The 24,643-nt window shown below is 43.4% G+C and overlaps 2 protein-coding genes across 2 annotated transcripts in view; both read left to right on the forward strand.

Moving 5' to 3' along the window:
• LOC117766364 (growth hormone secretagogue receptor type 1-like) overlaps positions 1–16,124 on the forward strand; it is a 22,089-nt gene extending 5,965 nt beyond the window's left edge. Inside the window, exons 3-6 of the mRNA XM_034593329.1 lie at positions 1,057–1,364; positions 2,399–2,574; positions 2,699–3,167; positions 15,665–16,124. Coding sequence (XP_034449220.1) covers positions 1,238–1,364; positions 2,399–2,574; positions 2,699–3,167; positions 15,665–15,945 — 1,053 coding nt within the window. The 5' untranslated portion in view covers positions 1,057–1,237 and the 3' untranslated portion in view covers positions 15,946–16,124. The remainder of the gene's footprint in view (positions 1–1,056; positions 1,365–2,398; positions 2,575–2,698; positions 3,168–15,664) is intronic.
• On the forward strand, positions 13,022–14,997 carry LOC117766369 (growth hormone secretagogue receptor type 1-like). Its single transcript, XM_034593337.1, has 3 exons — positions 13,022–13,125; positions 14,109–14,284; positions 14,409–14,997. The coding sequence occupies exons 1-3, from the start codon at positions 13,104–13,106 to the stop codon at positions 14,871–14,873; spliced, it is 663 nt and encodes a 220-aa protein (XP_034449228.1). The 5' UTR covers positions 13,022–13,103; the 3' UTR covers positions 14,874–14,997.
• Positions 16,125–24,643: the final 8,519 nt, after the last annotated feature.

Below are 24,643 nucleotides of genomic sequence, written 5' to 3' on the forward strand. Positions count from 1 at the left end.
CACAGTGTAATCTCTCCAAACTTATAACACAATTTCTTCAGATTCACATAAAAAGGCGATAGACTTCACTAAATACAGATATGAAAAGGACACAATTGCTCTGCCGACCAACCTTTGATTATAAAGCTGCATCAGCGTGCACACTGACTTTTTCCCATGGCACAGACACAGTTCAGATGCAGTCAGGCCTTTATCTCATTCGGCCGTTCCTCGGCTTCCAGGCTTGAAGCAGCTGCAGCTTCCCGTCTTATTGTCGTGTGCCACCCTTGGCTTGGCCCTTTGCGCTGCCCTCTGGGCATAAACCCTTTGGTCTACTCAACTCTAAATACAAATTTTATTAGGTCGGATTAACTTCACAAGACTCCGGAGTCAAATTTGCTAACGGAGTTCAATTCATTTTTTAAATTTATTTTATATTTATTTATTTGGGGCCTCTTGCCCCGTTTTGGGGACTAGTTTGTGTGAGGGCCCCCCCCCTGCAAGCCTCTCTCCGTTATCAATCAATTCATTATCGCATTGCACAAAGGTTTAAGGTTCTTTTCTTGAGAGTGTTAGACACTACTTACTGCTCTTGGGTCTGGATGAGACTGTAAATTTAATTATGGTAAGAATTTTCTTACCTTTATGCAGCAGCTTTACAGCGTCGACCCAGCCCAAGATGCAGTCTGCAGGCGTCCCTCTACCACGACTGGACCTGCTCGCCACATGTTGGAGAAGATTTCTCGTGAAGAAAACACAGAGACTGAATCGCAGTGCAAGAGAGTCCGTTTATTACAAAATCTGTATCAGTATTTATAAACCTCAATAAACAGCTTTGTTTCCAGTGCTGACGTATGTGCTTGCATGTCTCCTTTCCTAGAAGTCCTCACTCTAAGTATATGTGGAGTGCTCTCTCGTCCTCACATTGTGTGTGTGTGTGTGTGTGTGTGTGTGTGTGTGTGTGTGTGTGTGTTTCCTTTCCATGGAGGTCCTTACTGGAAGTGTGCCTACTTAGACATGTTCTTTGGGCTGCATAACGATACAAGTGGGAATTGGCTTTCTCATATTTCAGCCAAGTTCGTTCAAAACGAGTTGTACAACATCATCGTCTGATTAGACAGCACTTGACCATTCCTCTCAGTGTTGGCTGTGATCGAGCGTCATAGGAAAGCCATCAGTGTGCGTCAGGTCTGTGGAACCTGGGACACACACACCTCTCCCCTGCAGGTTTCTCCGTCCTGCTCCCACCTGAGCCGTCATGGATCTAATGGAGGAGGGAAACGTGAGCTGTGGAGTTAAAAACTGTAGCACGCCAGGCTTCCAGGGAAACTGCTCCAACCAAGACTGTCAGGAGGAGGAAACAATGTCTGGATCGATCTTGTTAGGTGGGTACAAAACAATGGTGATGATACTGTAGACGATTTTAAAACGATACAGCCAGCTACTGTCATTATTATTATTATTATTATTAGTTATAAAAAATATTTAAAAAACAACTTCAACCTTTATCTGAAGGACAGAAAATTTTAACAATTTCCTCTTATAACTAATTAAACAATTTATTAAATTATTACAAAGAAAAACTGGGAGTTGAGATGATTCTACAGTAAATAAAAAGCAGCTGCTTAGCTTAGCATAAAGACAGGTTTGTCCTCTTAGCCTGATTCTGTCAATAATCAAGAAACAGATCCTCCTCCCAGCACCTTTAAATATCACCAATTAAAACGTTATATATTGATATATAAACACATGCACACAAGCATTTGCATAGATTTAAAGTCACACCACATATTAAACTGCCCAGTTGCTCCCGTCTGTTTCCAGTGAACATGATGAATTACCTCTGCAATATTTTAACTGAAACTGTAAAAACAATCTGGAAAATGAATAAAAGTTCTGGAGGAAAAGTGAGTTATAAAATCAATAGTAAATATATATATATATATATGTGTGTGTGTGTGTGTGTGTGTGTGTGTGTGTGTGTGTGTGTGTGTGTGTGTGTGTGTGTGTTTTCCAGATTTAGATATGCAGTACATATTATTTAAATTAATTAGCAGAACTTGGCCAGAAAGCTTCAGCAGAATGATGCAAATCAATTTTCTAAGGAAGTTAAAGTTATAAATAACAGTAAAATATTCCTCCCGTCTGATATTGATATGATCACTGGGGCTGAAAATGTTGCTGAGCTATGGAGAAAACATTTAGAGGATATTTTTACCTGATTCCATGTTGTTTCTTATATTTTTATACTAGTCTTTCATAGTAGTTTAGGAAAAAAACTGAAAAAACATCTTCTTGTGCCAGTAATCATGAGAACTAATTGTTTCTAGGAACGTTTTTTACCATTTTCCATTGTGGACTGAACATGTGTAAATTTGTGATTCTAATGAAAATCAATCATCAATATTTCATATTCTAGTGTGTGTGACTGTGATTGTGGTTCCACTGATAATCTTCGGCCTTCTTGGAAACACACTGACCCTTCTGGTGGTTTGGCTTCGCCCACACATGAGAAGCTCCACCTACCTCTACCTCAGCAGCATGGCTGTTAGTGACCTGCTGATCCTCCTGCTGCTGGCTCTGGATCTATTGCAGGTGCCCTCACATATATCCTATAATACTTATATACTTATACACCTTTTTGTTGAAGTTCACTGTGATTTGACCAGATACTCATGGTTTGGCTGAACGTTCACTAAATGGATTGTGTCTCTTCCAGAGCTGGACAGACTGGAAGTTAGGAGACTTCGCCTGTAAGCTGACCATGTTCCTCTCAGAGGGCTGCACCTTGTGCACCATCCTCCACATCACCTTTCTCTCCCTGGAGAGGTACCTGGTTGTCTGCTGGCCAATCACCGCTATGACGCTGGTGACACGTTGCAGAACCAGGGCTCTGATTGGCTGCCTCTGGCTGGGAGCGGCTGTCAGTGCAGCACCATTTTTGGTCATGATGGAAGTGGAGAAAGTGGATCATATGGGAAGAGAGGTTGAAAAGGAAGTGTGCAGAGTATCAGAATCCTCATTCTCCTCTGGCCTCGTGTTGGCCATGATATTTCTCTACAACCTGTATGTCCTGGTTCCCCTGTGCATCCTGGGACTGGTCTACATCCTGATTGGACGGACTCTGAGGCTCCGTCCACAAAGCAGCCGTAAAGACAAGAGTCACCGACACGCAGTCAAGATGCTGGGTGAGAAACACAATCCAACACACACACCCTTAGGTTCTGATTTTAGCTTTTACTAAATACAACTGACAAAGGCTGACGAACAGATTTAATACTTTGTCTTCATCTCGGCTTGCACATCTGGAGCCAGAGTCGGAGCTGTATCATCCAATAGATAATCAAAACTAAATTTACCAGAAAAAGAACTCACCAGTTTTATAAGAACCACATAAAATGACAGAAACCATCGTTGAGAATATATTTGATGTGTATTTTGACATTTTAGTTTGGTCCATGTCCCACCTGTTACCATCAGAGAGGCAGGCAAGGTGTAGGACCTGCAGCCAGCCACCAGGGGGCAATCGAGATGCTTTGGCTTCACTTTTGGGGAGCAGTCATGTCGTCCATCTTTATTTCCAGCTGTGTGTCAATTTAGGGGCTGCATCACAGCGACACGAGTAGAAAGGCTCCTACAGATGCTTCCTTTCATACCAGAGAAAGCTCTGATGAGTGAATCCTTCCAGGTCCAACATGTCCCAGGACTCATTGCACTTTGGTGACGAACCGTATCAACTCAACTAACGGCTCACATGTTAAAAAACCAAGAGGCATTAAGCTTTCTGTCGTGTCCAACTTAAGGACAGGACAAGCTTCTCCTCTGTGGACCAGACGGTCTCATTTAGTTTCAGCCTTCACAGTCTACCTGACCGAGGAAGGAGGTGGGTTGAGTAGATTGTGTCCTCTGAAGGTTGCAGCCCCTGAACTGAGACACAGCTCTCTTGTTTAACAGTGTGAGACATGTATTCTATCACCTGCAGATATTGATGATTCTCATGTCCACTTCCTGTGTCCTTCTCCTCATGTCCATCAGGAGTGGTCTTCTTGGCCTTCGTCCTGTGCTGGCTGCCCTACATCGTCGGTCTGACCATGAGCTATGTTTCTCAGATCACTCCTCCTGAAAGCACAGGGAACATGGCCTCTGTTACCGAACCTGTTAACCTCTCAGACTGGGACCTGAAGACACGAGCTCACACAGACAGAGATGATGCACTCTGTGAAAACACAAACAACGAGATCGACACACACAGTGATGCAGACGCACACTTGGTGGACTCACAACCTGAAACGCTCACTGACCCGGGCGCAGGTTCTGACGATACGAGCGCACATCATGTTGTATCACACAACGTCAGAGCTGGAGAGAGCACACACAACCTGGGTCCTCGCACTGAAACAGACACACTCTCGGAGATACACAATACTACACATAACAAGCCAAACACAACCCTTTGCATAAAGTCACAGAAGGACACACTCAGTCTCACAACACCGACAGCAGGCACACACACATATGTTGTGATGCCCACTAACAGTACACACAATAACACACTGACTGACCCCCAGTTGATTTTTATCCTGGTCGCCTCGGTCCTCTCCCGCCTCAGTGCTGCCATCAACCCTCTGGTGTACAACCTGATGTCCGCCAGGTACAGACACGCTGTGCGTAGCCTCGTGCACACGCACTGTCTCACACCGTCTCACCGACTGAGCACAACGCTCTCATCAGGACACTCCACAACCACTTTGTAAACATATAGGCACACGTAACAACAGCAGAAACACAAGGTAGCTGTGATGATCACTGGTGGTTCTGCAACGACCATATTAACAAACTGAATTCAGCTGCTTTCAGACCTGCACTGAACTAAGATATCATGAGCTTTGACTGTAGGAGCAGCTAACACTCTGCTAACACACAGCTAACCCTGCTAACACAGCTAATACACAGCTGACACACAGCTAACCCTGCTAACACAGCTAATACACAGCCAACCTTGCTAACACAAAGCTAACCCTGTTAACACAGCTAATACACAGCTAACCTTGCTAACACACAGCTAACCCTGCTAACACAGCTAATACACAGCTGACACACAGCTAACCCTGCTAACACAGCTAATACACAGCCAACCTTGCTAACACAAAGCTAACCCTGTTAACACAGCTAATACACAGCTAACCCTGGTAGGACACTGCTTACACACAGCTAACCCTGCTAACACACTGCTAATACACAGCTAACCCTGCTAACACACAGCTAACCCTGCTAACTGAGCTAGCAGCAGTTATTTACAGATTTTCTGACACAGTAACATTCAGACACTTCTGCAATCTACCCGGGGTGGGCGGGGCCCTACCTAGCCTCCAATCAGTTAGTTTAAGGCAAGTCCAGTGATGATTGGTTGGAGTTTTGGGAACGATTTCTTGTTCTCTCTTTTTCGTTGTCCCTTTTCACTCTTATCTTTTGGTTTATAGTCTTTTATTCCAAGTTCCATATCCTCTAGGGTTAAGCCGAATACTCGGATGAAACGAGTATCCGGTACAGATACTGAACTTTAACGAGCACGAAAACCAATCCGAGTAAAATGTGTCAATAACCGTACTCGTGATGAATGAAAAAGTTCACTGCTGCTGTGCACACAACACGATGTTGTCGTTGTCACAGCCGCTCTGTCCACAGGGATACTAACGTGTAGCATCGTTATCTATGATCATGTGTTCTCAGCGTCCACTGGCCGAGTCAGCGTGCACCAAGCCCGGCCAGACGCACACGGAGCAAGCGCTCCTCTCTCTCTGTAACTCACACACACACCACATAATTAACATTGTGTTTTACCTTGTGTAGATATTAAAAAAACAGCACCCCCCCCCCACCAAAAACAAAAACTACAACAGGTAGTAAAAAAGCCCTGTGACCAGTCATACACACAAACATCACACCGTTTAAATGTAACTTTTTAAAAAAGTTGAGTATGAAAACTCATTGAGTTGAGTATGTTTATGAAAACCTGCATTTTACTTAATACTTCTTAATACTACATGTGTTGTGTTTAAGTGGATTCACTGAAGTTTATTAAAAAACGTGTTCTGAATAGTTATCTTACTCTTGTGATCAAAAACATTCATCTGAAGCTCAATTCTGAGGCTGTTCTGTAAACAGTTTTCGAATAAACAATAAAAATACAAACTTCCGGTTTAAACCCCGCCCACTTGCAGGTTCGGATATGGATAATTTTCCATTTTCTTCTATGTCTCTTTTCTTTGATGGATATTCTGTGTTTAGGACAATTATTGGTGGAGCCATATTGTTGCTGTACTCTTGGGACAGTGTTGGATCATAGCTTTAGTTTTAATTTGAGCAACTCTTCATTTAGTTTACGAACTCAGTTTACTGTGGGATTTCACAATACACTGATAAATGTATTGAAATGTTTTTATGTTGTGTTTTTATTAGACCAACTAAAATTTGTATCCGTTTTTTCCTTAGTCGCGAAAACAGGGTTTATGCAACAGAGTTGAACAATCAAACACAGGATGATACCAAGCAAGGACAATACTATGTCTTATTTGGCTTTACAGCGTCGACCCAGCCCAAGATGCAGTCTGCAGGCGTCCCTCTACCACGACTGGACCTGCTCGCCACATGTTGGAGAAGATTTCTCATGAAGAAAACACAGACTGAATCGCAGTGCAAGAGAGTCCGTTTATTTCAAAATCTATCAGTATTTATAAACCTCAATAAACAGTTTTGTTGCCAGTGCTGACGTATGCACTTATATCGAATGTAGCGTGGTGGGAAAGCGGGGATAGTGAGGTTGCCACAACGCCACCTGGGGAGTTCCACCTCCAGGAAATACTAAAATATGGTGAGTGCAACAGCACAGGTTTCGTTTGAATCACGGGGCAGGAGATGTGTTGTACTAACAAGAAAGAACTTTAATATAACAGGAATAAATAACAAAAACACAATGAAACAAAACAGAATAACAATTTAACATAAGAAATAAAACACTTTTGACATGAGCAACCAGGGACAGGGCTGGGACTTACCACTGCGACGACGACCAAAGAAAAAGGGGAAGGATTAAAAAACTCGCCACCCGTGACACAGCAAACCAACAAAACGGGTTGTGAAGAAAACCCCGCCACCAGGAATTGGGTCGCCGCCTCAGGCCCACAGCACCTGACCAACAATAAAAGGATTATTAAAACATGTCAGAATTGAAAACAAAACAAAACAGAACAACAAAACCACAAAATAAGCCAAATACCAACCAATATGAACACAATGTAAATGGGATTAAAGGTTGCTAAAAACTAGGCATCCCTCCGTGGTGACCACTCCACGCACCGTGAAGGTGTAGCATGGAGAGCCACAGTGCATGAGACAATACTTTTTAAAAACGACACACTTCCTTGGTCCTGAGCCAGGCAGTCTTTAACTGTTGAGCCGTGCTCTTATCAGCCGCAACAGTTCATAAGAGTGTTGTTTAAGACAGTGCAATTTCCAGTAAAAGCCAAAACAGCAGGTCCGTCTGAGGCGTGGTGGCCAATGACGGCCGAGGAAGAAGCAGGGCCTCTAGGAAGGCGAATAAACAAATTTAATAATTAATATGACAACATAACAGAATTTGGTGAATAATGGGGCCATACGCACCACCCTGCAAGCCAAGGTACAGTCACAGCAAGCCGGAGGGTGGGAGTCTCCCCCAGCCGTAGATGAGTCCAGCTGTAGCATGACATAAACAGTCAGCTGGGGTAAGATAAGCAAAAGACGGCAGACTACGTTACTTACAAAGCAGACCCGCAACTGCACCCCGAAGGTCCCCCGGCGGAGCGATCCCACGCCAGCAGTCAGTCACGCTGCGCATGAGGGGGGATATTTAGGGGAGGCGCTGGCTGTTGCACAAACACGCCAAACTCCGCCACGGCTACAGAAGTAGCTCTTCCACGCGATCCAAGACCCACCGGAGAGGAGCGGAAACGGAAGGAGGACGAGCCAAACACGGCCGCCTCCTTAAATACGGGACGCCTGACGTCGCCTAACGACTGGCGCGCCATTGCAACAGGTAGAGCGCCCTGCAGCGGCAGGGAGGGAGCACGCATCTGGCTACACATGTCTCCTTTTCTTGAAGGAGTGCTCTCTCATCTTCACATTATGTGTGTGCGTGTGTGTGCGTGTGTGTGTGTGTGTGTGTGTGTTTCCTTTCCATGGAAGTCCTTACTTCGATTGCATAAACACTAAAATCAAAAGTATTACACAATTATCAAAACCTTACACTCAAGGAGCAAAACAACGGCCCAGATCTCCACCACTATAAGCACAATGTCAGCTTCACACTTTTTGCAAAACAATACACACAGTGATTTGCAAATAACTAAACACACTTGTATACATTAGACACAGAAGTATATCATGATGTCACTTCCTTGCAATTCCAAAGCACTGACTGTCAAATGACCCCCCTATGAGCCAATTGGTTCAACACAGCCATCAGGTGCACAAACACATGATTGCTTAATTGTAGACACACCAATCAGGTTTAAACACTATACAAATGCAGCAGGTGAGTTCACCTGTCTTCAACCAAAATGGAAGGAGTCAGAAGAAGAAGAAGAGTGAGGGTGAGAGGGGGAATCCACAGAGAAGGAGAAGGAGGAAGCGGAAGAGGCGGAGGCCGTGCCAGAGGTAGAGGCCGAGGTGGAGTTAGAGGTAGAGGAAGAGGAAGAGGAAGAGGAAGAGGAAGACCTGAAGCAGGAGGAGAAAGTGCTCAAAGAAGAAGAGGACCAAATTTATCAAATGAAATTCACGCAACACTAGTTGACCATGTCGTGAACCACGGACTGAGGCTGAGGGAGGCGGGACTAAGAGTTCAGATCTAAGCAGATATACAGTGAAATCTGTCATTGTGACCTGAACTGGATACAGAATCTTCTGTTTGTTGACATGTTGACTGATTTGGGTATATGGAGAGAAATAAATTATATTTTCATCAGTCTGCAGCATTGGTCTTGTGTAGTGTTTGGTGAATTTATTGTATATTCGCACTTTCTTCGTCACTTACAGTACTCTAACCACTGAGAAGTAGAATTGCTAAAAGTGTTTTAGGTTAGCAGCAGCAGTGTGTAACTGGTTCAAACAGAATTAGATCATATGAAACGTGTGTGTTTCATATGGCAACAAAATATGTTTTTTATAAATTAGTGTATAGTTTTTAAAGAGTGTTTCATTTTGCAAAGGATCTGAGGTGTTCTGCTGATTGGGTGTAGTGTTTTGAAAAACCGGGCCCTGTTTTCAAAATCGTGCTAAAGCAATCGAGAAAAACTGTAAGTGTATGTGGAGTGCTCTCTCGTCCTCACATTGTGGAGGGTGTGTGTCTGTTTGAGTGTGTGTGTGTGTGTGTGTGTGTGTGTGTGTGTGTGTGTGTGTGTGTGTGTGTGTGTGTGTGTGTGTGTGTGAGAGTGCGTGTGTGTGTGTGTGTTTCCTTTCCATGGAAGTCATTACTGGAAGTGTGCCTACTTAGACATGTTCTTTGGGCTCGATTCGATAACTATACAAGTGGGAATTGGCTTTCTCATATTTCAGCCAAGTTCGTTCAAAACGAGTTGTACAACATTATCGTCTGATTAGACAGCACTTGACCATTCCTCTCAGTGTTGGCTGTGATCGAGCGTCATAGGAAAGCCATCAGCGTGCGTCAGGTCTGTGGAACCTGGGACACACACACCTCTCCCCTGCAGGTTTCTCCGTCCTGCTCCCACCTGAGCCGTCATGGATCTAATGGAGTAGGGAAACGTGAGCTGTGGAGTTAAAAACTGTAGCACGCCAGGCTTCCAGGGAAACTGCTCCAACCAAGACTGTCAGGAGGAGGAAACAATGTCTGTATTGATCTTGATTGGTGGGTACAAAACAATGGTGATGATACTGTAGACGATTTTAAAATGATACAGCCAGCTACTGTCATTATTATTATTATCATTATTAGTTATAAAAATATGTAAAAAACAACTTTAACCTTTATCTGAAAGACAGAAAATTTAAATATTTTCCTCTTATAACTAATTAAACAATTTATTAAATTATTACAAAGAAAAACTGAGAGTTGAGATGATTCTACAGTAAATACAAAGCAGCTGCTTAGCTTAGTGTAGCGAGGTGGGAAAGCGGGGATAGTGAGGTTGCCACAACGCCACCTGGGGAATTTCACCTCCAGGAAATAACTCAAATATTGTAAGTGCAACAGCACAGGTTCGTTTAAAAACGCAAGAGACGTGTTTAACTAATAAAAAAGAACTTTAATATAACTCAAATAAATGCATAAATCAACAAGCAAAATGAAAACAAACAGAACACCAATTAACATGCAATAAAACGCTTGACAGGAGCAACACAGGGACAGGGCTGGGACTTACCACGGCGACGACAACCAAAGAAAAAGGGGAATGATTAATTAACTCGCCACCCGTGACACAGCAAACCAACAAAACGGGTGATGAAGAAAACCCCGCCACCAGGAATTGGGTCGCCGCCTCAGGCCCACAGCACCTGACCAACAATAAAAGAATAATTAAAACATGTCCGCATTGAAACAACAAAACAAAACAACAAAATACCAACCAATATAAACGGGATTTAAAGGTTGCTAAAAAACTAGGCGTCCCTTTGTGGTGATCACAAAGGCCACAGTGCACGAGACAATACTTTAAGAACACACTTCCTTGGTCCTGAGCCCGGGCAGTCTTTAACTGTGGAGCCGTGCTCTTATCAGCTGCAACAGTTCATTAAAAGTGTGATTTAGGATAGTGCAATTTCCGGTAAAGCCAAAACAGCAGGTCCGTCTGAGGCGTGGTGGCCAATGACGGCCGACGAAGGAGCAGGGCCTCACCCTGCAAGCCAAGGCACCGTCACAGCAACCCAGAGGGTGGGAGTCTCCCCCAGCCGTAGATGAGTCCAGAAAGCAGACCCGCAACTGCACCCCGAAGGTCCCCCGGCGGAGCGATCCCACGCCAGCAGTCAGTCACGCTGCATATGAGGGGGGAAAATTAGAGGAGGCGCTGGCTGTTGCACAACCACGCCGCGGCTACAGAGGTAGCTCTTCCGCGCTATCCACGACCCACCGGAGAGGAGCGGAAACGGAAGGCTTGCGAGCCAAACACGGCCGCCTCCTTAAATACGGGACACCTGACGTCGCCTAATGACTGGTGCGCCATTAGAACAGGTAGAGCGCCCCGCAGCGGCAGGGAGGGAGCGCGCATCTGGCTACATTAGCTTAGCATAAAGACAGGTTTATCCTCTTAGCCTGTGTTGGGACATGGAATTTGTGGATACCCTTCGGCCTACATGGGTAGTCAAAAGCCTTGAGCACATGTTCTTTGTCCTGGAGGAAAACCAGAGCAAGTTCTCCCAGGGTGCGGCAACGTCACACAGAGGTGTGAAAACCCCCCCAGGGACACAGGTTTCAACTCCCATTGGTCACTCTGGACCCCATGACCTGTGAGGTCACCGGGCCAATATAAGGCCAGGTCTACCCCTCTTCTGTCTCTTTCTACAATCCTTCGAGAAGAGAAGGGTGTCCAGCCTGGCTTCTCCAGCTCACATCTTCTCTTTCCATCCAACTCTTCGAGAGGAGCACAAAGGTGCAGCTTCCAGCTCATCTCACCAAGGAAACCTCCTCATACTCCAAGCTCTACCAACCTCCTAGCAGCGACGCGATGTCCTGCAGGAGAACTTCAACCAGCAACTGAGCTGCACAGCGCAACAGAACTACAAAGGCAGGAGCCACACAACCAGCCAGACGATTTCACCGAACTGCGACTGCACAGCAACTTCTTTTTTCCCTTTTCCACGGACGGGTAACACAACTGGGCTTAATAATTATACTAGGCTAAGCAAAGACTGTTTATTCGATTCTGTGTGATGTTTATAAGTTTGATTGTGTTGTGATATTTTGGTTATAAGTTATTCGAAAGTAAAGTTAATGTTTGTTATGCTCTTCACAGACTTTCTGTGCATTACACTCTTTCTCTAATTTGGCACACACACAGACACACGCATATCGCAGCACCTAATTATCTCTGACTCCTGCTACATGTCGTAAACATTCCAATGGGGGTGAAGGGTGTTATCTTCGAAGTGGCCAGCCGCCATTTTGGAAGCACGCTGACTCACACAGACACACACACATGCATACTCACATACCTGTCTTTGTTTAGTAAGTACACCGTTAGTAATTTGTGTTTTTATACTTTATTATATTCATAATAAATGTTTTTCTTTCACAAATGTTTTTATTAATGTTGCATAAGTGAATTTTGCCAACCTCTACACTGTCAAGAACTCTATATCCTTCAACTTAGCTAACTATCTATATGGTAATTTTGGTTATAGTTATTAATTGTATTGTTAATCAGAGTTCCAAATTTGTAGTTAGTACTTTTATGAGACTTAATCAATAAATTGGCTATCTTTTCCCTTCCTTTGAAGGGTGGTGCCCCGAGGTAACTTTAATCAATTAAAGTTATTATTTAATATTAATAATAAAATATTAATATTTAATATTTTATTTTGATAACCAAATTTATTGAATGCCGAAAGGCACACCATTTTATGGTATCACATTTAATGCATTATTGCACAACACTCTCTCGTCCTCACATTATGTGTGTGTGTGTGTGTGTGTGTGTGTGTGTGTGTGTGTGTGTGTGTGTGTGTGTGTGTGTGTGTGTGTGTGTTTCCTTTCCATGGAAGTCCTTACTGGAAGAGTGCCTACTTAGACATGTTCTTTGGGCTGAATAACGATACAAGTGGGAATTGGCTTTCTCATATTTCAGCCAAGTTCGTTCAAAACGAGTTGTACAACATCATCCTCTGATTAGACAGCACTTGACCATTCCTCTCAGTGTTGGCTGTGATCGAGCGTCATAGGAAAGCCATCAGTGTGCGTCAGGTCTGTGGAACCTGGGACACACACACCTCTCCCCTGCAGGTTTCTCCGTCCTGCTCCCACCTGAGCCGTCATGGATCTAATGGAGGGAAACGTGAGCTGTGGAGTTAAAAACTGTAGCACGCCAGGCTTCCAGGGAAACTGCTCCAACCAAGACTGTCAGGAGGAGGAAACAATGTCTGTATTGATCTTGTTAGGTGGGTACAAAACAATGGTGATGATACTGTAGACGATTTTAAAATGATACAGCCAGCTACTGTCATTATTATTATTATTATTAGTTATAAAAATATAAAAAACAACTTCAACCTTTATCTGAAGGACAGAAAATTCTAACATTTTCCTCTTATAACAAATTAAACAATTTATTAAATTATTACAAAGAAAAACTGAGAGTTGAGATGATTCTACAGTAAATACAAAGCAGCTGCTTAGCTTAGCTTAGCTTAGCATAAAGACAGGTTTGTCCTCTTAGCCTGATTCTGTCAATAATCAATAAACAGATCCTCCTCCCAGCACCTTTAAATATCACCAATTAAAACGTTATATATTGTTTTATAAACACATGCACACAAGCATTTGAATAGATATAAAATCACACCACATATTAAACTGCCCAGTTGCTCCCGTCTGTTTCCAGTGAACATGATGAATTACCTCTGCAATATTTCAACTGAAACTGTAAAAACAATCTGGAAAAAAAAAAAAAGTTCTGGAGGAAAAGTGAGAGTTATAAAATGAAAAGTAAATATGTGTGTGTGTGTGTGTGTGTGTTCCAGATTTAGATATGCAGTACATATTATTTAAATGAATTAGCAGAACTTGGCCAGAAAGCTTCAGCAGAATGATGCACATTAATTTTCTAAGGAAGTTAAAGTTATAAATAACAGTAAAATATTCCTCCCGTCTGATATTGATATGATCACTGGGGCTGAAAATGTTGCTGAGCTATGGAGAAAACATTTAGAGGATATTTCTACCTGACTCCATGTTGTTTCTTATAATTTGATACTAGTCTTTCATAGTAGTTTAGGAAAAAACTGAAAAAACATCTTCTTGTGCCAGTAATCATGAGAACTAATTATTTCTGTGAACGTTTTTTACCATTTTCCATTGTGGACTGAACATGTGTAAATTTGTGATTCTAATGAAAATCAATCATCAATATTTCATTTTCTAGTGTGTTTGACTGTGATTGTGGTTCCACTGATAATCTTCGGCCTTCTTGGAAACACACTGACCCTTCTGGTGGTTTGGCTTCGCCCACACATGAGAAGCTCCGCCCACCTCTACCTGAGCAGCATGGCTGTTAGTGACCTGCTGATCCTCCTGCTGCTGGCTCTGCAACTATTTGAGGTGCACTCACATATATCCTATAATACTTATATACTTATACACCTTTTTGTTGCAGTTCACTGTGATTTGACCAGATACTCATGGTTTGGCTGAACGTGCACTAAACGGATTGTGTCTCTTCCAGTTCTGGACACAGAAGTTAGGAGACTTCGGCTTTAAGCTGACCGTGTTCCTCTCAGAGGGCTGCACCTTCTGCACCATCCTCCACATCACCTTTCTCTCCCTGGAGAGGTACCTGGTTGTCTGCTGGCCAATCACCTCCAAGACGCTGGTGACACGTTGCAGAACCAGTGCTCTGATTGGTTGCCTCTGGCTGGGAGCGGCTGTCAGTGCAGCACCATTTTTTGCCATGGTCATGATGAACTCATTCTCCTCAGGCCTCGAGTTGGCCATGATAATTATCTCCAACCTGTATGTCCTGGTACCCATGTGCATCCTGGGACTGGTCTACATCCTGATTGGACGGACTCTGAGGCTCCGTCCACAAAGAAGCCGTAAAGACAAGAGTCACCGACACGCAGTCAAGATGCTGGGTGAGAAACACAATCCAACACACACACCCTTAGGTTCTGAATTTAGCTTTTACTAAATACAACTGACAAAGGCTGACGAACAGATTTAATACTTTGTCTTCATCTCGGCTTGCACATCTGGAGCCAGAGTCGGAGCTGTATCATCCAATAGATAATCAAAACTAAACTTACCAGAAAAATAACTCACTAGTTTTATAAGAATCACATAAAATGACAGAAATCATCGTTGAGAATATATTTGATGTGTATTTTGACTTTTTAGTTTGGTCCATGTCCCGCCTGTTACCATCAGAGAGGCAGGAAAGGTGTAGGACCTGCAGCCAGCCACCAGGGGGCAATCGAGATGCTTTGGCTTCACTTTTGGGGAGCAGTCATGTCGTCCATCTTTATTTCCAGCTGTGTGTCAATTTAGGGGCTGCATCACAGCGACACGAGTAGAAAGGCTCCTACAGATGCTTCCTTTCATACCAGAGAAAGCTCTGATGAGTGAATCCTTCCAGGTCCAACATGTCCCAGGACTCATTGCACTTTGGTGACGAACCGTATGAACTCAACTAACGGCTCACATGTTAAAAAACCAAGAGGCATTAAGCTTTCTGTCGTGTCCAACTTAAGGACAGGACAAGCTTCTCCTCTGTGGACCAGACGGTCTCATTTAGTTTCAGCCTTCACAGTCTACCTGACCGAGGAAGGAGGTGGGTTGAGTAGATCATGTCCTCTGAAGGTTGCAGCCCCTGAACTGAGACACAGCTCTCTTGTTTAACAGTGTGAGACATGTATTCTATCACCTGCAGATATTGATGATTCTCATGTCCACTTCCTGTGTCCTTCTCCTCGTGTCCATCAGGAGTGATCTTCTTGGCCTTCGTCCTGTGCTGGCTGCCCTACATCGTCGGTCTGACCATGATCCATGTTTCTCAGTGGACTCTTGATGAAAGTCCACGAATATTTTACGTGGTCGCCTGGATCCTCTCCCGCCTCAGTGCTGCCATCAACCCTCTGGTGTACAACCTGATGTCCGCCAGGTACAGACACGCTGTGCGTAGCCTCGTGCACACGCACTGTCTCACACCGTCTCACCGACTGAGCACAACGCTCTCATCAGGACACTCCACAACCACTTTGTAAACATATAGGCACACGTAACAACAGCAGAAACACAAGGTAGCTGTGATGATCACTGGTGGTTCTGCAACGACCATATTAACAAACTGAATTCAGCTGCTTTCAGACCTGCACTGAACTAAGATATCATGAGCTTTGACTGTAGGAGCAGCTAACACTCTGCTAACACACAGCTAACCCTGCTAACACAGCTAACACACAGCCAATCATGCTAACACCCAGCTGACCCAGTTAACACACAGCTATCCCTGCTAACACCCTGCTAAAACAGCTAATACACAGCTAACACACTGCTAACACACACCTAACCCTGCTAACACACAGCTAACACTGCTAACACACAGCTAATCCTGCTAACACACAGCTAAGACTGCTAACAAACAGCTAACCTTGCTAACACACAGCTAACCCTGCTAACATACAGCTAACACTGCTAACACACAGCTAACCCTGCTAACACACAGCTAACCCTGCTAACACACAGCTAACCCTGCTAACACACAGCTCTCCTCTGGCCTCATCCTTCTATCCTTCCTTTCTGCTGCATTTGACACAGTGAACCACCAGATCCTTATTCCCCCCCCTCAGGACCTGGGTGTCTCAGGCTCTGCTCGCTCCCTGCTCTCATCCTACCTCAACGACCGCACTTACCGGGTAACTTGGAGAGGATCTGTGTCGGAACCTTGTCCTCTCACTACTGGGGTCCCTCAAGGTTCCGTCCTGGGTCCCCTCCTCTTCTCTCTGTACACCAACTCTCTCGGCTCTGTCATTCACTCACATAGCTTTTCCTACCACAGCTATGCTGATGACACCCAACTATTCCTTTGTTTTCCCCAATCTGAAACACGGGTAGCAGCACGAATCTCTGCCTGTCTGACTGACATCTCTCAGTGGATGTCCACACACCACCTGAAAATTAACCTTTATAAGACTGAACTACTTTTCATTCTCCTCCCACCCACGACCTGACTATTACCTTTGACAACTCTGTGTTAGCCCCCCCCACCCAGACTGCTGGGAACCTGGGTGTGACACTCAACAGTCAACTCTCCCTTACTGCCAACATTACTGCAACAACACGTTCCTGTAGATTCATGCTGCACAACATCAGGAGAATACGCCCCCTTCTCGCTCAGAAGGCGGCGCAGGTTCTGGTTCAGGTTCTGGTTGTAGAATTCAATGTCTTGGAAGACCAGATTTAATTGATAATTGCTCAAATGTACTAAATGTATTGTTAATATAGAGATCTTTAAATCTTTTAATACCGAGATTAGACCATGTTGAGAAAGCACTATCAAACATAAATGGGGGGAAAAGCTGGGTTTGAGGCTACTGGAGCGGAGAGATAGACTGTCTGAAACCCAAAGTAGCATCTAAACTGGTTCCAGATCCTTAATGTTGTTTTGACACGTATATTTTTGGTGAAAGAGGAGTAAGGACCTGTGATGGAGGAGTGAGCAAGAGAAGACAATGCTGCCGGTAAAGATGAGGCGGCCTCCATCTCTAGCCAAATTGGGGGTGGGGATATCACTCTGCCCTGCAACCAGTACTGAATGATCCTAAGATTAGAGGCCCAATAATAGAACCTGGAATCTGGTAGTGCTAGTCTCCCATCTGATTTGGGCCTCTGCAAAAGTTGTTTTTGTATCCTAGGAGTCTTTTTAATCCATATAAAATATATAATTAGGCTGCCTATCTGTTTGAAGAATGTGTTGGGAAGAAAGATTGGTAGACATTGAAAGAGGTATAACAACTTGGGGAGAGTAGTCATTTTAATTCTCGCGACTAAGGAGAGATGCAGCAAAGACCTGCGTTCAAAATCGTCCTTAGTATGGGTTAACAGAGAGGTAAAGTAGGTCCTGAAGAGGTTCTCGAATCGATTTGTACCATGTACACCGAGATAGACGAAACTACTATGAGAAATTTTAAATGGTCAGTCAAGTAAAGGGGAATTTTCTGCAGCCACATGGAGCGGCATCATTTCACTTTTGCTGAGATTCAGTTTGTATCCTGATAGGTGACCGAAGGATGTGATAGCAGCAAGAGCAGGGTTGGAACAGAGAGGTCGGATATATATTTCAATAAATCATCTGCATATAAAGACAATTTGTGTTCCTGTCCATATCTGAGTATACCTTTAACAAGGGGGTTAGAGTGAAGTGCGATTGTAAGGGGTTCTATAGTGAGGGCGAACAACGAGGTACTTAAAGGGCAGCCTTGGTGTGTTGACCGCTGCAGAGGAAAATAACCTGATTGAGTGTTGTTGGTCCTAACAGAAGCTTGAGTACAGAAGTCTCACTTTCACTCCACCCTGTCAAACGCTTTCTCCGCATCTAGGGATACAATGGCCTCAGATGTGTTGTTGACAGAGGGATTATATATGACATTAAATAATCTACGGAGGTTGAAGTATATGTGTCTATTTTTTATAAATCCTGTTTGATCAGGAGAAATAGTTGATGGAGGGACTGTTTCCAGACACATTGCAAGAAGTTTGGCTAAGATTTTATAGTCAACATTTAACAGGCTGATTGGACGATATGATGCACAATCAAGAGGGTCCTTGTTTTTTTAAGAATAAGACAAATAGTGGCTTGAGTGAGAGACTGTGGGAGAGTGCCATTTACAAATGCTTCATTGTACATTTCAATAGGAATAGGAGCAATTTTGGAAAAAAGCTTTTTATAAAACTCTGCTGAATAGCCGTCCGGCCCTGGTCTTCTGCCGGATTGAAGGGATTTAACAGTGTAAGACAATTCCTCAACAGTTATTGGTCGCTCTAATTGTTTTTACCAAATCACGGCAGACTAAAGGCACAATAAGAGAGTGAAAGAAATCATCCAACTGTAATTCATCCGCTTCATTTTCAGAAGTATATAAAGACTGGTAAAACCTCCTGAAACTCCTCATGGATCCCCCTGGGGTCTAATGAACGAATTTTAGGAATCTGATGTGATGACGAAACTTGACGTAACTTAAGGGCTAATAATTTACTGACTTTATCTCCTTGCTCAAAGTAAGTGCTCCTAGACTTGACAAGAAGTTCAGTAACCTGGTCTGTTAGTAATGTGTCAGACGCTGCTTGTAAACGCTCCTTATAAATATCTGGAGATGGTGAAATGACATTTACATCATCTAATTGGGCAATACAGCGCGTTAACAAAGATAGTCTATCCCTTTTAAGTTTGTTCTCGCAGTGGCTTCTCTGAGAGGCCCTGCAGATCCTGGATCAGGCCCTCCGCTCCCTCCGGCACTCCCAGAAGACGAATATTATTATTATCCGCATTCTGCTCTCCAGGTCCTCGCATCTGTTGTCAAGATATGCCACCCTGGTTGTTAGCGAGCCAACATTAGCTTCTAGTTCGCTAATGCGAGTACTGTGATCCGTAGCACTGCACTCCCGCTCCGACAGGGCTACCCCACGTGCATCGATCTTATTCGATACAGTCTCAATTCTGTAAGCTCGTCCTTAATCGGTGATATCTCTGACCTGAGAATGTTAGAGGGCGAATCAATCTTTCAGAAGACATCGGTTTTGAGAGAGCTCATCGTGGATTGTAACAGCTCTGCAGTCAGTGTTCCCGTTGTGTCCATGGCCATCTATGACGGGGGTGAATCAGGAGGTGGTGATGGCCACTCTTTCAGACTCAGTTTTTGGCCGAGTAGATGTCATTAGAAAACTCAAAATCGAACAGAGTTATTTAGAGGACTCTTCTGGCGTCTGACCATACAGAACAATTTGGCTCAGGAGTGATAGACAGACGCGTCCTACATCCTTAGCTTCCAACAGCGCCCCCTAGATGATGTTTCTAATACTAGACAGAGACGCAAAACTTAAAAAAACAAAGACCTTAGGATGAAAAAGCAGAGCCTCACACGTAGAAGACACAGAAAAATCATTTAGAATTTCTTAATTGATGGATGCTTTTCTGCTGATGTACTGATGTACTGTTCAAATTATTTTATTGTTCTTTTAGCCTCTTGTGAAGCACTTTGTAAATTTGTTAAGAAAAGTGCTTTACAATTAAAGCTTATTATTATTATTATCATAATTAGAAATAGATCTGAACCTGACCTGATTAACTTAAATGCAGGTTTAGCTCTTTGTATTCTGAATTGTGGTGGAACAGTAGACGGGGCTGTACCTTGTTATTTACACGTCGGCTGTGGATTGTGCCTTCAGAGCACAGAAGACTTTATGACTTGTCAACTCCAGATATAACGAATGACGTTAATATTGCCTGGATTACATTTCAGTGTTGCAGTGATTGAGTCGCGGTGTCACACAGTCTGAGTTACTGCTGCCAATAAACAGCACATTGGTTATGTATTAAATTATCAGATATGCCTGCGCTTCCTGTCCAGTAGCTTTGCCAACCTTAAAACATGGGCTAAAAAAAAATCACCACTTGTATAAACATAGTCTGACATTGTGTTATAAGAGTAAAGATGTTCGTTCTTTAAAGTAGGGAAAGGTTTGAGTATGTGTGTATTTTACATAAAGTACTTTAACAATATGCATGTTTCTATACAAGACACTTTTAGTTTATTTGCTGGAGTCACAAGCCGAACTGCATTGTGGGTCTGTTGCATTGCTAAACTTCTCATGGGCCCACGGAGGCACCAGCCAATCAAAATCAAGTTTAAATATTTAATGGCAAGCAGCAGCCAATCACAGCTTCAAGTTCATCTGGATGTGCATTTTATTTCCTGTGTTCTTCTCTTTGTAATTGTTCTGATAGCCGCCCGTTACATTATGATGATGTCACCAAGCGTCGGTCACACCCACCATCAAGCTTTACTGTGATGCACACACACACACACACACACACACACACACACACACACACACACACACACGACACAGGGCTATTACATTGATTCATGTCGTTTCATAGTGGCTGATGTGTTTTCATGTTGTATGTATTACATTACAGGTACTGATGGTACACAGGTCACAGATATAATATATATATATATATATATATGTTGTATTTCAGTCAGAGTTGATGTCGTGTTTTCATGTGAGTCATGTCAATCGTATATATGGAAAAGGTAAATGATGTGAAAATGAATGTTTTACATGAATGTAAATTACATGTCAGGTTTGTGTAATATCATTAATCAGCTCCGGTGTTTTAGTAGTTGTGCTTCTAGTATCCTAGTAACCGAATGACTCTGTACTGCTCACATTGTAAAATGCAAACATTTAATTTCATGAAATGTTCTGTGCAGATAAACCAGGTAGGATGAACAAAGTTTGATTGTTTTTAGTGCCACTGTGGTACAGCCAAAGGATGACCTGCGTGCTTATCTCCACTAGATGGCGCAGTAGCCCTGAGATATGAAAGGTGCTGCCGAATTTCTCGAGCTTCAATGTTTTAATGGAAGTAAACAGATATACACAGATTCTTTAAAACCATTAAAATAACATTAATATTTGACATATTTTTAATTTACTACATTAATACACAGGTGTGTGTGCATATTGATATCTCCATCACCCTCTCTCTCTCCCCAGTCTTCCTCTCTTCACTGTTGATAGAGCTGTGTGTGTTTTAAATCCACCTCCACGTACATTACAACACTCAGATGAATAACGCAGAGCCTCTGTGAGTTTGACCTGGTAAACACCATTAGTCACACCAAGGTGGACTGGATTTATAAATTCATTTATAGTAATTACAGTGACAATAGAGCAGATGTTCACCAAACAGTCTTTCACCTGAGAGTCAAGGCATCAGTTAGCATGAGTTATACAGAATGTGCTGCAGGACGTGTGTGTTTGGTTGTGTGTCTGTGTCTCATTAAAGTGGCATCAATCACAAATATCTATAAAAACTCGGACTGATTCTTTGATATCTGTGCAGATGTTTTCTGGGAAGATTGCACTAAGGGAAGCTTCATGAAGGTGAGAAACAAATGTGCATAATTACTTCTTCATTTACTCTCCACCATTCGTTTCCTCTTGTGTGGAAACAACACTCTGAGCAGTAATGAGTGCCGTTAGAAAAAACACACGCCGGCATTTGTTTGGTGGAAGTGATCCCAGGCCATGATGCGATGGAGAAATTAGCAGAATGCATCTTCCTCTCTGACACAAACTCAATGTGCCTTTGACTCGATTCCAGGGAAACTATGAGTCTCAGTGGGATTTCTTCCTGTTCCAGTCCAGTAACACATGGATGTAGATTCTACACATACAGGCACGTGCATCAGTACTCTAACACTAATTCATGACACAAACACACACAATGAAACGCCCTTACATGCATTCAGACACACAAGATCCCTGCAGAGAATGATTGAAGGATCCAATTATGAAGTGGGGAAAGCATCCAGTCATGTTCACTGCCTGTATTTATTACCTGGAGCAGAGCGGCTGAACAGCATCTCAACCAAGACCTGTAACATATGGAGCAAATAAACAGGAGTCAGTACCTGTGGGCTGAGACAGGTACATGCACACACATCATCGACACACATTGTGTTTGCATGCATGAACGTATGTAGAGTTTCATGCTCTCTTCAGGGAGCACTAGATGTTTTTCTTGCTTCTGTTCTTCTTATCGTGTTCACAGTCTAAACTTTTTAATGAATCTGCAGGAATGAGGCCGCTGTGGTCGAGTTTCTGGTGAAACGCAGAAAACACTTTTCTTATTTACTTCTGCTCGACTTCACTCACGCTGACTTTATGGAGCAGGCTGAGGTGAAGCAGTGCACGCAGGCTGGCTCGCAACATTTCAGCGACGCATCAACACAATCCTCACACCCAAGTTCACAACTTTTTAAACCAAAAGTTCTGTAATTCAGCTCAACATAAAAAAAATGCACATTTCACTGCTCCTCATGTGGAGCAGTTACTCCTGAGATCTGAAAGCTGAAAACAAAGATAACCTGCTTGAATGTCTCCCTTGCTTGTTGCTCTGCATGTTATTAGTTTGATTTAACATCATCACCACTATGATGATGAGTTCATTGGCTCCGTCCAAGCAGCACAGTCCTCAGGACAATGGAGAAAGACTAATAAGCAATTAGCCTTAAATGGATTAGAGAAATTTGTGTCTGCTCTTCCCACCTTGTGCGTTGTCTTTGCTTCCCCCTGGAGAAAGAGACGACAACCAGAACGATTGTTTTGTTTGCCAAAAAAATGCTCCCTGGGTGTTTAACTGGGTTTGAGCTCAGATTGAAGCTTCACCGCTGTTCACAGGAGTCTGAGGGAGAAACTAAAGCAGCAGACGAGTCTGTGTTGGAACCTTAACAGCAAATAAGTGATGGAGACACCAACACTTGTTTGTGTTATAGAAAACCTGTGTATTAACTGTCCCATTACATCCGTAGACAATGTCTGTGTCTCATTGAAGGATACAGATCTGGACGAGAAAGTGTTAATGCCCCTTGATTTATAAAAAGAATCATTAGTTGTTTAGTTGAAGCCGGAAAGTTGAGCATTCGTGGCTTGCTGACGCCATTACCTCTTTGAAAAGCTGTTTGTCACTAAAGTGCAATGAATCCGGGGAGAGGTTTCATCCTGATTTGTTGGGGGTGGAAGGAAACATTCGTCAGCGTTTGTTCTTTAACTGACGACCACAAAGTATTTCTCTTTCAATCATGCTGCGTTTCTTTAAGATGAGGAAAAGAGTTAAAGGTTAAATTCAAGCCTTGTCATTGATGGCAGCTACTGGAGCTGCCCTTTTAAAAAAGAATGGCACAGCAAGAAGGTTCCAGGTTCAAATCCGAGAAATATCCGGTAATCCTGGTGCAGACGCCTCTCGTCTACATCTCGTTAGTAATAAACCTTGTTCCAAAACTCCTTGACGTCATTTCAGGAGACTGTTCCCTTCAACAATTATGTGAGTCACTCGATCATCACGGTGGAGCGGTTAAACATAACTGAGGTAATGACTTGGTGATTTGTTCCTTGATGCGTGCGGCCGTCCAGCGTCGTGACGAGGTCGGTGGTCTCCGGTGTTCAGGTGTTTGACTGAAGGAAAGATATCACATTTTAATGAAACTTCTAACGACACATTCGCTTTTTAACTTTGAGGATTTTCTTTTCACGTCCATGGTCAGTGCTTCTCCTTCTGCAGTCTTTATGCTAAGCTAACTGGCTACTGATGGTGGCTTCGTACACATCAGACAGACAAAGAGCGTCCGTCTGCTCCTTTTAACTGAGACGCCATTGACAGTAATATTTCTGACATCTCGTCGTGTCAGTTTGCCAGTTCAATAACCCTGAAACAATATCCGTGCATGTGAAACTGAGCGTGGTGTGCGGCACAGACACCAGCTCAACATGAAATGTGATGCACACGAGTGGCTGGTGCCCACATAGCGACATTGTTTTGGTCCAAACTGTCACCACCTCGCTCCTGTTTGCCAGATCTGGGCCAAAAGTAAGTCATAGCAAGAGTGGCCCAAATATGTTCAGTGCTATTTGGGCCATAGTCACCATTTACCACATAGGCTCATATCCAGATTACACTTTGCCTAGAGCGCCACATGTTTACCAAAAAAGCCCCAACATTTGTTTTGGCCAGAAGTGCCGCATCATTGCCTGAAGTGGCCCACATGCTATCTGAGTGAGGACAGTTACAAACTGAGGGAGACAAACATCGGACAGATCATTTTCTCACTAGTTCCAAAGCAGAACTTGGTGTTTGAGGGACGGACTTTAAAACTTTGTGTTTCCTGCTGAATG

Source organism: Hippoglossus hippoglossus, chromosome 8 (genome assembly GCF_009819705.1).
Source record: "Hippoglossus hippoglossus isolate fHipHip1 chromosome 8, fHipHip1.pri, whole genome shotgun sequence".
NCBI classification, from domain to species: Eukaryota; Metazoa; Chordata; class Actinopteri; order Pleuronectiformes; family Pleuronectidae; genus Hippoglossus; species Hippoglossus hippoglossus.

Coding starts and splice junctions, on each gene's coding strand:
- LOC117766369 (XM_034593337.1), top strand. CDS start 13,104: ATGTCTGTATTGATCTTGTTAG. Junction 13,126..14,108: donor GTCTGTATTGATCTTGTTAG/GTGGGTACAAAA, acceptor TTCATTTTCTAG/TGTGTTTGACTGTGATTGTG. Junction 14,285..14,408: donor TGGCTCTGCAACTATTTGAG/GTGCACTCACAT, acceptor TGTCTCTTCCAG/TTCTGGACACAGAAGTTAGG.